Consider the following 17661-nt stretch of genomic DNA (forward strand, 5'->3'; position numbering starts at 1 on the left):
TTGATATATAAAGGGATGGTGCCACATATTTTTTGACACATTCATATCAGATTGCACTATTCTTCCTGCAGTGATTTGCCTCGGGACACAGTCTGGTACGGTTCAGTTAGTTTGTGAGTGGGTGATAAGTTGCCCTTGAATGAAGTCATCAGCGGTGAATGAACGACACAGTCTAAACTCTCCATCACACAGATGAAGGGAGGAGACAAAGAGGAACGGCACAATTACCCGCCTGAGGGGTAATAAATGTCTCTCCCTTGGAAGCAATTCCTTCCCTGTGCAACACACTGAACCATTTGCCAATTATCTTTTACCTACAGGGTAACATATGGGGTCACTTACTGTAACCCTGTTTTACAAAAACGAGGAAGCTACATGTAAATAAACACAGTAGAGCCTTGTTTGTTTGAACCGGAGACATGAAAGCTGACTGGACTACAGAGCGGGCGCATGATCAAACATATTCAGTAATGCAAAAATTTCTATTAAATATCTATTAAAATTTAATGTCAATTACATTTCTGGAGGGCTTTGATTTTCATTGTATAGTGATGCAATTATAAGCCATTCAACTACAAAGTAGACATTACAGCATCTTACAGGTCTTGGATTTGTATGTGTCCGGTTTCATAATTTTGTTTTGTCCCAGAATACAACCAGTGAAACAACAGAATGGTAACAGTGGATTAGCAGGGAGTCTACAGTAAATCCTAAACAATAATGAATCATATTGACGAGGGTGGAATTAACATTTACAAACACCTACTTGAACTATCAACCAAGGGGTAACACTTAATCATTATTCTTTACAAGCAATTTGCAGATGATCAGCCAGTTATTAAGCATCTGCAAATGTTTTATGACATTTATAAAAGGTTACTGAAACCACGTCAGGCCGTTCCATAAATGGGCCTGCCATTTCTGCTTTCATCAATGTAATATTTGTTAGTAGTGTATGCGTGGGTTCAGTTAATCATCTATCGAACTACAGTGAGAACAAATGTTTCCAGGAGCTCGGCGGCTGAGCGGAGCCCGGTGTCTGACCTGTGTTTCCCTGTGCGCAGCGGCTGCCCCGGCCCCCAGGACGGGGGCGGCTGGGTGGGGCGGGGGGCTAGTAGGGGCGGTTGGCGTCCTTCGGCCTCTTGAGCTGCACCTTGAGTCTCTTCATGCCGATCTGGAAGCCGTTCATTGACTGGATGGCAGCTTGGGCACTACCCGGGTTATCGAAGCTCACAAACCCTGGGGGACGGGCCGAGAGAGAGAGAGAGAGAGAGAGAGAGAGCGAGAGAGAAAGAGGCACGAGGTTAGATCAGGATGAACGGACAGCTGGGGGTTAGAAAAGAATGGACAATGAGGATGAGGTTCAACGTGTCGACCCAATCTTGTAAAGGTTACATATAGTTATGAGAATACAGTCATTTCATTTGTAAAACTAATCTGTAACACCAACATTTTTATCAGCAACACATCCTACCTGTCGTAAGCATTAATATTCAAATATATAACACTTTCATGACATAGATAAATGTGCTGTGTAAATTCCATTGAATGCCGAGTTTTGTATCTAGTGTGTGAAAATATGAATTCAAATATAGTCATTGCAAATATCCACAATGCTTATGAGAGGTGCAATAAATATATTATGAAATCCATACTGTCAACATATTACAGACATCATAGTACAACAACAATAGGATCACAATAATGACAGAGATAGCAACATGCAACCAAAATCACACTATGATGGGATTGAAACCAAAACATCAACATAGTTGTGCTGTTTTTGGGGGTTTGATTTTGAATTTACATGTTATAATGAACTATTGGAAAGCATCAAATCACAAAATCATACCTGCACCTCAAAACAGTAAAGCGCAGAGAAGTGATGAATTTAACAACTATGTACTACGTTGAAAAATAGGCAAAAGCCAATTCCAAAGTTGTTTACACCTTAGGAACTCTCCATCACATAATCTTCATAAGCTGCAAACTGGGGAACTTCTATAATATGCGAGAAACATCATGTTTCCGTTTATAATTTACCACATAATTGTGGGTTCTGCACTCTCAATGGCATATAGAGTCATAGCACAACAGCAGTGATATCTTGACATGTTAAAGCAATTGTTATCTTCTCAACATATTCACTGTTTTAAGTTAGCAACAGAGACTGAGTGCCACCCACCAACCTCAAAGACTGATACCAGCAATTCATTTGTACTCATACGTCCCAGTGGCAAAGTAATGTGTATATATAACATTAAAACAGGACTCATTTTTACCCAATTTCATCACAATCAATCTGACTTGTGAGCTCACAGTAATTATTATCAAAATAAGAAATGAATAATAACAGGTTAAAAGGAACACGGCTTCAATAATTAATAGAAAACTCCTCAGACACACTGATTCTCCATTCCTCCTTTCTCAGGAGCGACCAGCTTTCACACAACTGTAGGGAAAATCCCCAATGTTTCGTTTTCAATAATCTTTCTTAAAGGGGTGTTGGGGGGCAGGGGGGTTGTTGGCTGCAGTGAAGAAGGTGATTAGTAAAAGAATAATCAGAATAAATAATCAATAATCTTTTGGTTTTATTCGTTTTTACCCACCAAAGCATTTACTTTGGTTTGTCGCCCGATCCACAAACACTTTGGAGGAGATGACATTACCGAAAGGCAGGAACATCTGCATCAGCTCTCCATCCCCAAACTCCTGAGGGAGGTGGTAGATGAACAGGTTGCAACCCTCTGGTCCTGCACACAGAAACAGAGAGACACAGAGAGACAGAGAGAGAGAGAGAGAGAGCGAGAGAGAGAGAGAGAGAGAAGGGGGAAGGGTCAGAGAAAGAGAGACACGGAGAGCGTAGGATGGGGGAATGTGGATGAAAATGTAAACCGTCGGAGAAGGAGGCTCGACGATGAAAGGAGGACGATACAAAGAACAAGAAACAAAGAAAATAAAGGAGGCAGAGAATAAAAGAATAGGGAGAATAGAATAGCTCCTTACTCTCGATTTAGGGTATTTAGGGGGCAATTATTTCTAAATTTCCTGTATCTAAGAATGCTCCAGAGCATCCAACTTGAAGCATATTTTCCTCAATATCAAGCCAACTGAAATCAAATTCATCCTCAGAGAGTTGCAAAAGTAGAGAAAATTGTGGAGCAATTTACTTGAGCATGCAATTATGAGTTGACAGTAATTTTGGTGCTCAGGTGGCATGGTGGCTTAGAGTGATCACCCATAATGGAAAGGTCACAGGTTCACCCCACAACATTCATGTATCCTTGAGCAAGACATTGAACCCCTACCGGCTCTCTCATTTTAAGTTTCTGAATAAGATCTTGACGCTTAAATGGTAACCTTTGGGATTCCACAGCTGTTCAAATGATTTTCATTGTTTTGTTTATTACCACAAGGGGGCAGTAAAGTCCCAAGCATGAATTGCCCGGAGGTCATTGAGTTCGAGGAGCTTTACAGCTTTGTTTGAAACGCTCAGTATTGATAGTAATGTTAGTTATTCTACAGCCAGCTAGGATAATCACTGTAACACAGCCTGACATCCTAAATGTCTTTTTTTTCTGTGCTTCATTATTTAATCTGAAACTGTCATCCTTGGGTTGTTTTCAAAACGCCAAAAAAAAGCTGATTGTTCAACCTGACATAAACTGTGATCGGATCTTCCCTAATCAATTCAATGGCCAATCAGAAGATCTGCCTCACCCATATAAACCATACCAATACCAACACTTTGTTTTTAACAAAGGATTCCTGAAAACAGAGTGCGGACTGACCATGGATATTTTTAAAGGTGGGTGTGGTTAGCAATTCATTGGTTCATTACAGGCAACCGCATAAAAGGCACACACACAAAATAAGTAAATGTGAACAAATGTTTCCTGTATGTATGGATAACAAATGCCTAAAATGTATAGGTGCACTAATGCTGATTAGAGTATGTTGGTCTACGAGCGTTCTGACCATTGTGTCTGTGTGTCTGTGTGTGTGTGTGTGTGTGTGTGTTACCTTCTCGTTGCTGCTGTGGAATGATGGGTGGAGGCTGGGGGAAGGCCTGGCTGATCTGGCCGTATGCAGCGGGATAGGCTGCTGAGACACACACACACCACAGATCAGATAACACTCATGACTAGAGCACATACACACACACACCCACGCACACACAAGTACACACAAACACTCTGTGATATATGCAGAGGCACAGCAGGCAATCGATCAGATAACACAGACAATGGAGTGTACATGTTACACACACACACACACACACACACACACACACACCGTACACGGCAGAGAATAAATTGATGTAGTCCCAACTACACACTTAATGTTACATGAACAAAATTCAAATTCAAACAAAGATGAATCTTTATCTTTCTCCCTCTCTTTCTCAGACACACACGCACACACACAAACGCACACACACACACACACACACACACACACACACACACACACACACCAGCGCTCCTGTGGGAGTGACAGACAGACCTGCATACTGCTGGACTCCTGTGTAAGCCTGCTGGAGAGGATCAGCTGCAGTGGGACTTTGAGCTGCTCCGACAGAGAGACAGAGAGAATAGGAGGGGAGCATGGATGGATGGAGGGAAGGAGGGGGAGGAGGGGAGGAGGGGAGGGGGTGGGGGGGCAAGGTGCGAGTGAGGCAGAGCGAGAGAGATGAGACAGAGAAAGTGGGAGAGAGACAGAGGGAGAATGTAGATGGAGGGAGGGAGGAGAGGGCACGGCGGAAGGCGAGAGTAATATATAACAAGGGAGGGAGGGAGGGAGGGAGGAGGGACGGAAGGAGCGGCGATGGAAAGAGGAATAGACAGGAGTGGAAAAGCAGAAAGGTTAGAGAGCCGAGCAGCGCTGTGTCAACTCGCTTCGTTGTCAGTGTGTGAGGAATAGAATTCTCCATCTCTCTCGCTGTGCATTTTACCTTTTGTTTCTTCAAAAGCATTTCAGGACTAAACAAAGTGGAAAAGTAAAACTTTGAAGGACCACAATTTAAAAAGAAAACAAAAACACACATAATAACATGGCTCCACCATCACCACAGTGTCTTCAACCTGTACCTATTACACACAATTCTTATGGAACCTTATTAAATAAAAAAAAAATACATTTCTCTCTCTGACAATCTGCTGTAGTTACAAATATAAAACGGTAAAATTACAATACACCACTCACAACACTGGATGCACCTGTTGCTGTCACCACTTCACATGGGTAGGATGCAAAGTTAGACAATTATTTAAAAACACTATGATGTGAAAAAGCCAATTTGAGATCCTAAATGGCGGAAAATTCACCCTACATGGTAAACACAGTAGTAACGACCACAGATGCCGTGACACACTTCATAACTACCCAACTCTACACATACATGCACATTGAGCACACCACTGAGAAACTGCACACATGCTTACGTACGTATGTACACACACACACACACACACACACACACACACACGTGCCGATAACAACCCCACCGTCACTAAAAAACCACATGAGTACACCGAGGACTAACAGCGACACTGAAAAAACGGTTCTGATAGCAAGAGAGGTAAAGGGAGGATAGGGGAGGATGGGGGAGGGGGAGGGGGGGGGGGGCAGAGGGGGAGGGTGAGGGAGCCGCTACCTTCAGAGAGAGAGGAGAGGAAGCAGCCACCCTGAACCCCAAAACAACTCCGTGGAGCCACGCCCAAGCCGTTTTTCTCCGAGTCCTCCCTAAAAACCACCTCCTGCAACACTGGGGAGACAAGAGTGGAGAAAAGAAACAATTTTCTTCCACCTCTTCACAGACAAAACCAATGAGGTACTAGCCACGGCTCATGAGACAAGCGCATACTTAGGCTCCAGCTGCCCATAAGCACCTTGCCAAACACTCATCTCCTCGACATGCTCGCTGTCTCTGGGCTACATTCGTCTAGCCTCGGCCTCCTGAACATGCTCATTCGTATCTGTAAGCCAGCGACATGCACGCTTTCTCTGTCCTGCTACAACGAATGTGTGTTGGAATTTATTCTATTTGAGAGTGTGTCATTTAGGATTCAAGCTGTTGCCATGCCATTTTCATGTAGTCACGGTTTCCAATAAAATGTCACTCTTTAATAGATTATAACAAACATATAACAAACATGTGTAATGTGTACTATGTTGTTTTTATATTTTTGGAGAATTGTGGTCACATTTGCATGTATCCTTGAGTGTATGTTTGTGTGTGTGTGTGTGCATATGTGTCTGTGACTTCATCAGACTTACCAGGGTAAGGGTGTATCCCGTTGGTGAAGACAGCCTCTGCGGGGGGCTGTCCGTTCGCCTGGGGGGGCGGCAGACCGGTGAAACCGTTCACACTAATGGGGGAGGGGATGCTGGTCACTGTGGGGGCGCTGATACCGGGAGGGGTGCTGCCACCTGCACCCACAGGGGGAGGGAGACAGGGACGGAGGGACAGAGAGAGAGAGAGACAGTAAGCATTCCACTGTATATTTTTTTTCCCCAAGATATTATGGAGAAGTTTTGCTTTATTATTGCCAGGCCCAGACTGGCCATCTCGCAATTCTTGCAAATGTCAGAGGGGCCGGTCCAGTGGGCCGGTGAAGACACTAAATGTCAGGGCTGATTTCTTGCCCCAATCCGACCCTTATTGTGACACAATAACCATTAGATGCAAATATTAGACATATTGAATGGGAATAGTGAATATTGTCTTGATGATTTCAAATGGGCACCAATTATGTAGCATTTGTCTCAGGCGATAGTGTGTTATGCCATAATGCATTCTGTTCGTTTGCAGCCCTTCGACCCATCTAGACCCAGCTACAAAAGATTCTATGGGGAAATATGGCTGCTTAAATCCACTATTCATTGCTATTGCATTCATTCCCCAAGATGCTACAGTAGAGGCCTTAACCTTTGACCTCTCACCGCTGTTACCTGACGTGGGGGTCAGCGGTGCTCCTGGGAGGCCATTGATGGTGGCCATGTGCTGCATCTGGGCAGCAGCGAAGGCCGCCATGGGACTGAGGTAGCCTCCCTGGCCGACGGACGCCATCAATGCCGCCTGCTGCTGCACCTGCACAGTGGAGGGGAGTGGATTGGAGCGAGGGAGGCGAATTAAAAAAAGGGAAGAAGAGAAAGACTTAGAAGTTAGTGAGTTAAGAGAGAGAGACAAGAGGGAAGGTAGCGATAGAGACAGAACAAAGACTATTGCCCATCTTTACCACCGTTTCAAGTTCATGCACTAGGGTTTCACTAGGCTTGAGCGCTCCCTTTCCTTAATTCAGATTCTTCTTAGTTGATAAATAAATAACTGTGGATAAAGGATGCGTTTTGTGAGGCGTCTTGCCTGAGCGTAGGCTCCGTAGGCTCCAAACTGCAGGGCCATGGGGTTGAAGATGCCCATCTGACCAGCCATCTGCTGCATACGGCGGATGGTGCGCTCCTTATCCGTGTCGGCGAACTTCACCACCAGACTGGATGAGGCACCCTGTGTACCCACCCACTCACACACACACACAAACACACACACACGGACACACACGGCAGGCAGAAAAATGTTATTGTGTACAAATTGACACATGCTTAGTCTTACACTTACACACACACACACACACACACACACACACAAACACTCATTTGGAGGATGAAAGCAGTTAAGTGCTACGTGACACTCACCTCTCAGACATAAACCTATATGCGCATGCACACAAACACATATGGCGTACTCACAGGCATTGTCTGGCTGCCGTGTAGTGCACTGATGGCTGCCTGAGCTTCAGCATGAGAGGAGTATTTTACAAACGCACAGCCTGAGAAAGAGAGAGAGAGAGAGAGAGAGAGAGAGAGAGTGAGAGAAGCGAAAAGAGGAAAGGGAAGAGAAGGGAAGGCATGAGAAGAGAAAATAGAAGAAAAGAAAAAAGACAAGAAAAGAAAGATGTTGGTGAAAAAGGTGTTAGGATTTCCTCTTCAAAATCTGTTCTATGCAGTGCACCAAACATACAAAATCATCAGTAACACTTGCGTTTGCTCAATTTCCTTAACGCTTTTCAGCCCAAGACAAGCTTCATACAGTATTGCCGTTACAAAGCATTTAGTAAACGAAGCCCTCTCTGCTGAAGAGAGTTGCATCGGCGTTGATCATCGGTCAATAAGCGGGCTAAACATGCCACTCTGACACCATTAACAAGTTTGGGATCCTCTGATGGGGCTTAAAATGCCACAGCATTCTGGTGTCGCTTACTATTGACAAGCCCTGTTGATGAATTTGAATGATCAAGTTCCCAGTAATTATCGAGCTAAAGCCCACTTAGCCGAGTAAGCCGGCTGATGAGGCCTTGTTAATGGAGCTTCGCGGAGGAATCGGAATGATCAAGCCCACTGTAATCATCAGGCTTAGTTATCATCGGGCCACATTGATTGGCTGCTAAGCCCACTGATGAACTTCATGCCGTGAACTTGTGTAGCACTCTGACAATGTTTTGAAAGGACAACTTTTCTGGCATGACATGAAGCCCAACGGTTAATGAGGAGGACTTAGGTTAGACATTGACAAGTTTTTTCTCTCTCTCTTCCCTCTCTCGGGCCAAGAGAGGGTGTTGATGAATTGCCTAACAGAAAATGTAATTTTTCTGACAAACTTTCTGAAGGCAAGCGGAGCCACGTAGGTTGACTCGTAAGGTTAATGGGGTTCATCCGTTAAGAATTTGTGGTTTGTCCCTCTCATCCCTGTGGACAAAGCTTTCTGATGGCATTTGCTGTTGAAATTTTGAATCTAAAGAAATCTTATGTAACCGCTCGTCTGTTGATTACAACATAGCCCACTTTGACATCGCTCAACATGAGGTGGTTAAGGTGAACTTTGCAAAGTCACCAACTTTGAAAGGCCAAATCAATTCTGTGCGGTAGCCTGTGAAAAAGTCCGCTGGCTCACAGTCGTAAACCCCTATAGACTCACCTTTGCTGTTTCCGTCGGGACCTCTGAGGATGGTGCACTCCTCGATGCTGCCAAAGGACTCGAAAAGGCGCCGCACGTCATCTTCTGACTGCTGCTTATTGAGCATGCCCACAAAGAGTTTTCTGTCTTCTAAAAGGAAAAGGAACCGGTCACGATCAGAGGTTTTGCACAATGATATCCCAGTTAAAGACACGCTACATCATCAATGAAATAGTAGCGCCAGATCTCACTCATCCTCAGTTCACACAAAATGCAACATTGAGAAGTTTTGCGATGTTATGGCATGCAACAATTTTCCCAGTGGACATAATGCAAGATGACATGATGTTATCTGCCCATTTACACCTATTATGTTATGAACACCACTTAATATTTCATGTTTGCATGAAGTTTGTTCAACTACAAATTCTACTTATTTTTACAGAGTAATGGCCACCAAAATACATGTACATGTAAAGGTGTTCAGCTCCACTTGGTATACACAAATTAGCAATATAATAATTAAAATGTTCATACCAAGTCACTGACAGATACCGGCGCTTGTCGGTATCATATACTTAATAAAATCAGGGCAGATACAGGTCCAGCACTGGTTCACTAGTGTCAGTGCTTGACAGCATGATTCAATCATTGAAAGACTGACTGATTGATTGAAGGAAATTCCCAGGCAGAAGGTGAAAGTGTGTTAGTGCACAACGGTAGCAGATGTGTTGGTGTGCAAGGCTGTACGTTACTACATTATACAGCATGCTGTGCTTTTGTGGAAATGGATGTATATATTGGGAAATTAATGAGCCTCGATGTATTTGCCTGTGAATACGCTCTGCAAATTAGCGTGTGTGTATGTGCGTGTGTGTGTGTGTGCGCGCACGCTTAGGGTCCGTTCCCCGCTGCCTCTGCCTGACAGGGTGTCCTTGCCGAGTCAACAAGACTAATCTGCGCTCTGGCCTTGCACTGGGGGGGGAGTGTTTACAAGAGTGGAGCGCACATCAGGGGTGGAGGACACACACACACACACACACACAAGTCTTGAAGTCTCTGCTCCCCACCCCTCCTTCACACACACACACACACACACACACACACACACACACACACACACCGTACACCTCATTGGTGGCCGAAGCCTTTACAGGTCCCCAGGGAAGGCACCAATAAACATTACATCTCTCTTTTGGAAAGGACTCTTAACACACAACACACACACTAACATATTCAGCTGGAGATCAAATCAATACACACCAAGAACGCATAGAGTCATGAAGGCTGCTAAAATCTCTCTTTCTCTCTCTCTCTCTCTCTCTCTCTCACGCACACACACACATCCTGAATAGTATATGACCATGACCTTCCTTGATATTCTGTAATATTTAGAAGGCATGATTGGTTACCAAACTATCATATGTATGTTTGATAGTTGTCAGTTTTTAATGATAAAAACTATCAATGTTTAACTTGATTATTCTTATGCTGTAGGAATACGTGATATATTTTTGCTGCACCTTTAATAACACTGTTCTTTTCACCATATAGCATTACTTATCAATTAGCAGTGCAACGGCCTAGCAGTACAAAGTCTAACTTTGCATTCACGTCTGAGAGTAAAATCCAAGTGAGAGAGAGAAGGACAAAGAAAGGACACAGGTAGGACAGAAACAAAGTTAGGAAAAGAAGGGGGTGGAGAGAAGAAAGAGATGAGGGCAAGGATAGGGAGGACAGAAGTGGGCTGAGGACGCAGAGGAACAAAGACCCACAAACAGACGGAGGTACGAAAGCCCCGCATTGCCTTCCCTTTCCTCCCCCACACTGAGTGCTTGCCTCTGTTCCCTCCAGCTCCATCAATCATACTTAGAGAATGACCAAACTAAACAGAGGAGGAAGCCGTGCAATCTCCCTCTTTCTCTCTCCCCTTCCTTGACTTTCTTCCTTCGCAGGGTAACACCTCTCTCTCGGCCCGTATGCCTCTCTTCCTTATCAACCTTCAACTCCTTGCATGCTCTATTTCCTCTTTTTCTCTCTTTCTGTCTCCCCTTTCCTGGCTGAAGTGAATTACTCTGGGGCTGATTGTTTCAACAATTGCAAAGTTTCAAAGACTACAGCCAAAATCAGTCAAACTGCATCAATCCTCTCTTGTACAGTCTATTGATTGATGTCAAGCGCAGGTCACTACAAGTCTAGACATAGAAAATGTGCTTTAAGCTGTCTTAGCTGTCAATACAGCAGGACTTTGGAGACACACACACCCACAACCACACCCACACACACAAAATACCAGACTACTCACAGTGCAGTCCGTACGGATCTGTCATTTGAATCAACAATTCATTTGGTTGACACAATCTTGTGATATCAGTCAAACAGGAATGTTTGTTTTCGGGGACAGCGCTACTAAAAGTGTTTGACAAAGATAAGTGACGGGTTTCCCCCTAAAGCCGGACAAGACACGTGTGTTTGTGTGTATGTGGATTTGTGCGTGCATGCACATGCATCTACGCGTATGATGAAACTCCAAGAAAGGAGCTAGAGGCAGCGCCGGCCAACATTGCTGAGGAAGAGCGCCGTTTACATAATGTGTTCTGAATACTGGAGGGTCCAGCCAGGCCGTGCTGTCAGCCTGCGTCGAGGTACAGGGCATCGTCTAATGGGACAGATAATGGTGAGGCTGATACGCGCAGGCAGCATGTTTATAGGACTGGAACAAAGGAAGAAAGAGGGAAGAAGGAAGCAAGGAAGGAGGGAAGGAAGGAAGGAAGGAAGGAATACGGCCATACCTCCTCGACTCTCGCTGTCTGCTGGCTTCACCTGGATAGGTCTGTTCATCTGTGATAGAGAGAGAGAGCAAGAGAGGAAGAGAGAGAGAGAAAAGCCAGCAAAATAGTAGAAGAAGAAGAGGTAAAGAGAGGAGGAAAGAGAAAGGAGAAAACAAGAGACAAAGAAAGCGGTTAGCATCATCTGCTCATGGAATGGCACATGCTTTTACCTGAAAAAACTTCAAGAGTCAAATTTGCTGGTAAAGTGTGTTGAAAATCTAAAAAGCTGTAGCGCTTATAGCCATTGGGGGAATAGCTGGTTGGGAATGTGGGGGGAAATATTATTTGATCTGAGATGAAAGGCGAGAGAAGGGTTGGAAAGAGGGATAAGGAGAAGGATGAAGGGAAGGATAGAAAGAGGGATGGAGGGAGGATGATAGAGAGGTAACTCTGGGTCAACAGCCTGAGTGTGTCTCCTCTCTGTGTCTGCATCTGTATGCTTGTGTCTGCACGCAGTTGTGTGGTATCGTCATGTGTTCTATGTACTTTGGTGTATTGACATGTAGAAATTTTAAATATACACATAAATTGCCCCATTTCCTCTACACACATACACACATGCACCAAAATCAACACATATTCTGAGTATCATGTGTGACTTTTCAAATTACTAACCATCGCTAGAAAATGTGGTTCTCTGCACAATCTGCTCTGAGCCTCACACACCAGCTTGTATACATGTGCGCACACACACATGCACACACACACACACACACACACACACACACACACACACATCCCGGCCTGTCCCCCAGTGAGACCTTTCCACAGTGTGTCCGCTGAGGCCCTCCTTTCATTTCACTCCTGCCTGTCAAACCTTCCCTCCCCGCCTCGCCACCCTGCTAAACGCTCGCCGCCAATCAATTTTTAATAATGCCAATCGCCATGCTGCCAGGAGGAATGGAGGGAAGGAGGGGGGAGGGGGGAGAGGAGAGGAGAGGAGAGGAGGGGAGAGGAGGGGAGAGGAGAGGAGAGGAGAGGAGGCAACGTGCCCAGAGAGGGGAGGGGAAAAGGACGGAGAAGGAGGATGAAAAGGGGGAGGAGGGAAAGGTCAAGGTTCTGTGTGATGCAGCATAAGTGTTTTGTTTAATGTTATTAAATATTTTCTTTTGAGTTCGCTGATACAGTCACCATCTTTTTGAGTCAGCTAGCTTTCAGATGACTCAGTTCAGTAAAGGCAAGATGTTTGGGTTTGAGGACACAACGCAAACACAGTGAATGCTAGCACCTTTTCTCACATTCTTCCATTGCTACTGCTAAATCAAATCATACTCCACAACATTCATTTAAGACGAACGAGTTACCCATTCCTTCCTCTCCCTCCTTTTCCTCCCTCTCTTTGACAGCCAAGAGAGCCCCACTAATGTTTTTAATGTGTTGTGATGCATTATTTATCACGATGGCTGTTGATACGGAAAGAGGACGAGAGGGGGTAAAGAAAATGGGGAATGGAAAAAGAGGGAGTTAAAGAAATGAGTAAAAAGTGAAAGACAGAGAGGGTGGGAAGTTAACGTGGTAGAAAAAAAGGAGTGGGATAGCAAAGTGAGAGAGCAAGAGCAGAGGGAGAAACTGAACGGGGTGAGAAGGAAGAGAAACTGATTAAAAAGGGAGGATTGAGACAGAAAAGAGAGGTGAAAAACGGGTGTTGAGCAGAGAAATGTGGTGATAAAAAGGAAGCGGGGGAGGAGAGAGAGACAGTGAGAGAGAGAGAGAGAGAGAGAGAGAGAGAGAGGAGGAGAGAAGGGGAGATGAGGACATAGATCAGAGCATGGGACAAGGTCAGCCCAATGCTCCCAGAGGGCCTATAAGCCTGCATACATATGAGCGCTTTTACCCTGACCCATTCAAATGGTCTGGCCTCAATCTGACCTAATTGTGTTCCACCTCCACTGGTTTTATATGCCAATGCTGGTGTTAACCTGCACAGTATATGGCATTAAGTTTCTGGCGTATGTGGAATTTTTCCTTGTTTTAATTTCACTCTGAACTGAGACTACATCCTAACAATTCTTCAACTGGAAGGTGAATAACTTAATATTTAAATAAATAAAATTCTTTTCTTTTGAAGATTTCTTTTGGATCATGATTCTTGATTTTTTTCTGGAATATTCACTTCATGTGTAATGGTCTAGTGATAGATCAATCAGCATGGGTCAGACCATCTCTTCTGTCATCATCGCCGTTTGAGCAGAAGGCAAAATGTTTGCTCACAAGTTTCTAGATACAGTTGACAATAATAAGCAACTGAAACATTGGCTTCTCTGCCACTGACAGCTTCATAGGCTCTCTACTGGTAGTTTCCATTATCCCAAGCCCATAAACTGCTTCAAGGTCAGTTTTATCATCCTGCTCATAATGGGGTAAGTTAGCACCAGCCCACTGGACAACTGATCCCTGAACAGTTGTTAAAACCAGACGCTGACTAGCATGGATGGCTCCCCTAGGATGTCTGAGGTGGAGCTGGACAAAGCTAGATGGCAGCATTGAGCAGCAGAACCATACAACACATACAGTCAGTAGAGCTCGCTCTCTTTAGCCCAGGACCAGTGTGCATCCTTGAGAAAATAGACCATCTCCACCTCTACCAAAAGGCACTGATAAGCACACATGCAAATAAGCATACTTGCACACAAATGGACTGAAGTAAGTAAGCCTACTCTTCCAGGTCTCCATGGTTGCGCACATACACACACACGCACACCACATGCACAGACATACAAAAGGACACACATAGGTAGGTCTATGCACCCAGGCATGCATGAGAACACACAACTGTATAAATAAATAAATACGCACACAGTAGATATGCAAATGTAAACTTGTGAGCAAACACACGCAGTAAATTGGCTCATCCCTCAATATGCACACTTAATACCTTGCCAGTAGCGTGCTTTTTCTCCTCGGCCTTGTAAATGCAGCAACCTATTCTCCCACACATATGCCTTCAAATACACTGGAAAGACCACACATGCACACACACACACACACACACACGCACACAAACACACACGCACACACACACACACACAGGCTTAGTTCCATTGTTGCTGAAAGTCCACCTCAGCAGCCTTGTGTTAGAGTGGCCTTGGTACGCCACATGATCGACAGCTCAGAGAGAACTGCAGCTACACAAACACAGGCACACACACACACACAAGCACACACACACACACATAGGCACACACTCTTGCCACACTCCTCTGTTGATTATGTAACTCAATGACAGCGCTCTGCCTCAGTGCTGCCATAGATTCCCTGCTAACTAGAAGCTGAGGGAATACATGGGCCTGCATGCAGTCAGTGCTGTACCAAACTGGTGAGTCATTCTTCTGAGTCATTCTAGTAAGGCCTGAGTGTCTAGCAAGGCCCACAAGATTAGCTCAAAACAGTTTGGGTCTATATTTTGTTATATTGGCTTCCACCCTGAAATGGGACAAAATTGAAGTCCTTGATCTGAGTTAGAAGTAGTTTTGCAGTTTATAGTATTGATTTCACTGAGTGCGCGAACCACAAAAAACGAAGTTACAAAAACAATGTTATGATGACAACTGTATGGGATTTCTATCTACTGAATTTCTGTACAATACCTTGTTATGTCAAATGTGCTTCAAATACAGTATATTACAAGATGTTGTTCAAGACGAAGTACCAGTGCAGTGTTCAAACCCATACACACACACACACCGTTACATGCACGCACACACACACACACACACACACACATGCAAGCACACAAACATTCACACTCACTCACACTCCCATCATTGTCTGCGAAAAAAGAATATTGAAAGTGCGCTTTACCAAACTCAGGAGAGGAGGTAGGATTTTCTCATTTTCACCCCAGCCGAGCGGATGTGTTTTTGAGAGAGAGAGAGTGGAGCAGTGCAGGCCAGGTCATTTCATTATCACAGTGAGAAAGCACTCCGTGAAACTCTCTCAGGGAAGCAAAGAAGGCTGCCTTCATAATATTCCTCCACTACTATTGTCAAAACTCGCTCTATTTTACATTCTGCTGCTGAGTGCTTTTTTTCTTTTCCATCCAATCTCTTTTGGTCTGTCTCTGTCCCTTTTGAATGTTGAGGTATTTGAGTTGTTTTGTGCTCAGTGTTCTACAGTGTGCTTCATTGTCATCCATATAGGGAGATTTAGTGATTCTTGCCAGTATATGACAGCACGTATTTGAAGGGGAGAACGCTCCAGATGTTTAGGATACTGTGCAGGAGCCCATATCACTTGGTCTAAGTGTAACCAGATAGGCCTGTGCTCATAATTGTCAAATGAACCACTGGCACTCGACCCAGACCTGCTTTCCCAAAGTATCTCAGCATGCACTACAGTCATCTTGGGATGGAAACATGCCAGTGGAAACATTAGCTGAACAAATATGGTTATAACCCAGAGATGCTTTTGGGAAACTGGGCCCTTGTAGGGAACAAAAAAAACACACAAATGCTCAATGATAGGATTAGCTGAATTAACTAGAAACGTTTGAGCGGATACCTAATGTATTTCACCATGTGAGCTGTCGCAGAGAGGAAAACCTGCTGTAAAAGTGATGATTTTATATTGATACGCAGCAGTATTACTGTTCCATAGAATATCCCTCACATTGCCATTAACATAATGATATGCCAACTTCAAACCTTGTCATTCCCCAGCAGCTAGTTAGTCATTATGGCTGTTTTCTGGATCATGCTATCAGTGTGACAGGATTTCAGCAACTAGTAGGCTAACTGACAACAACTTTCAAGGAGTTGTGGTGTTGATAGGCACTCCAGAGCGGATGGACGGACAAATCCCCCTTGGGTTTTGTTTCCATCACTTCATCTGGGCACTTAGGCTGCTTTCTCCTTGTCTACCTCGTCCTTGCTCTGCTGTGTCCCAAGTGGGCTCTTCTTTCTCACGAGACCAACCTTCCTTCAGTCCCGGATTATTGTGACTGAACACAACTTCAACAAACTTCTGCACATCTCACTGAATGTTTTCTTTCCACCCTGTAGTTCATCCTGACATTCGGCTAAAGCCAGACCTTTCTCCTGATGTTACAGTGATAGTGCGGAGAGATCAATGTCTGTGTGTGTGAGACTAACAGGACTATAAAGCAAAACATCCCCATCTCTTTTCCTTCCCTGCGTTCTCTTGTGGAGATGGTCAGTCTCTTTCCCGTTGGGTCGAGGAATAGAAGAATATACTCGGAGAACGTGACGGCTTGCCCTAGTTGTTTGGGCTGGGATGAGTGGCATGCTGCAGTCAGTCATGGCGGGCAGGAGCAAAATAAATACTAAATAAAAAAGCATCCAGATGAATTATGAATTGGCACAGCCTGTGCTTTTTCTGGCGGTTACGCCGCAGCACTGAGGTGGCTAGTAGAACGACGATATGGTTGCAGTGTGCATTATGGGTAATGAGACATTGGCACTCATTTATCAGTATTTCCATATGTTTGAAACATTGTGAGATGATGAAGTACTGGGCAAGAACTTACTCCTAACAAAACATGCATGCCAAATGTTTGTAAAGACTTGTTACAGTCTGATTTGCTGTGGAAATGCGTTTGACTGCAGCAGTTTTAAAAGCTTTCTGTGCAAATTTGTGTGTATCCGGTTTGATAAATGATGCCCAGGGTGCGAACACACATCGTACACATGTGAGAGACATCGAGAAACCCGTACATACCAAGGGCAACACACAAGGTTGCAAGACTACTAATACGCACATGCATACACACAGACAGACACACACACTCATGCACCAGCATGCACGCACGCCTGCCCACGCACTCTCTGACTTCTAACTCTCTCTCTCTCGCCTCTCTACCTCTGTGTGCGTTTTCAAAGCTGCATGGGAAATAATTGCACTGAGATGACTGTGGAATAG

The 17661-nt window shown here is 44.5% G+C and overlaps 1 protein-coding gene across 41 annotated transcripts in view; it reads right to left on the reverse strand.

Annotated features, from left to right (window-relative positions):
• Positions 1-1111: 1111 nt before the first annotated feature.
• celf4 (CUGBP, Elav-like family member 4) overlaps positions 1112-17661 on the reverse strand; it is a 68157-nt gene continuing 51607 nt past the window's right edge. The window contains exons 3-13 of one of the 41 annotated variants that reach the window (XM_071918822.1): positions 11746-11794; positions 8975-9103; positions 7750-7829; positions 7367-7507; positions 6955-7093; positions 6280-6432; positions 5657-5767; positions 4507-4569; positions 4024-4101; positions 2610-2753; positions 1112-1239 (exon numbers count right to left, since the gene is read on the reverse strand). In XM_071918822.1, coding sequence (XP_071774923.1) covers positions 1112-1239; positions 2610-2753; positions 4024-4101; positions 4507-4569; positions 5657-5767; positions 6280-6432; positions 6955-7093; positions 7367-7507; positions 7750-7829; positions 8975-9103; positions 11746-11794 — 1215 coding nt within the window. Of the gene's footprint in view, positions 1240-2609; positions 2754-4023; positions 4108-4503; positions 4570-5656; positions 5768-6279; positions 6433-6938; positions 7107-7359; positions 7508-7734; positions 7830-8974; positions 9104-9929; positions 9954-11742; positions 11795-17661 lie in introns of all 41 variants that reach the window. The other 40 variants (XM_071918836.1, XM_071918835.1, XM_071918833.1 and 37 more) reach the window with 40 other exon arrangements.

The sequence above is a fragment of the Centroberyx gerrardi genome, chromosome 5 (assembly GCF_048128805.1).
Source record: "Centroberyx gerrardi isolate f3 chromosome 5, fCenGer3.hap1.cur.20231027, whole genome shotgun sequence".
Taxonomy (NCBI): domain Eukaryota; kingdom Metazoa; phylum Chordata; class Actinopteri; order Beryciformes; family Berycidae; genus Centroberyx; species Centroberyx gerrardi.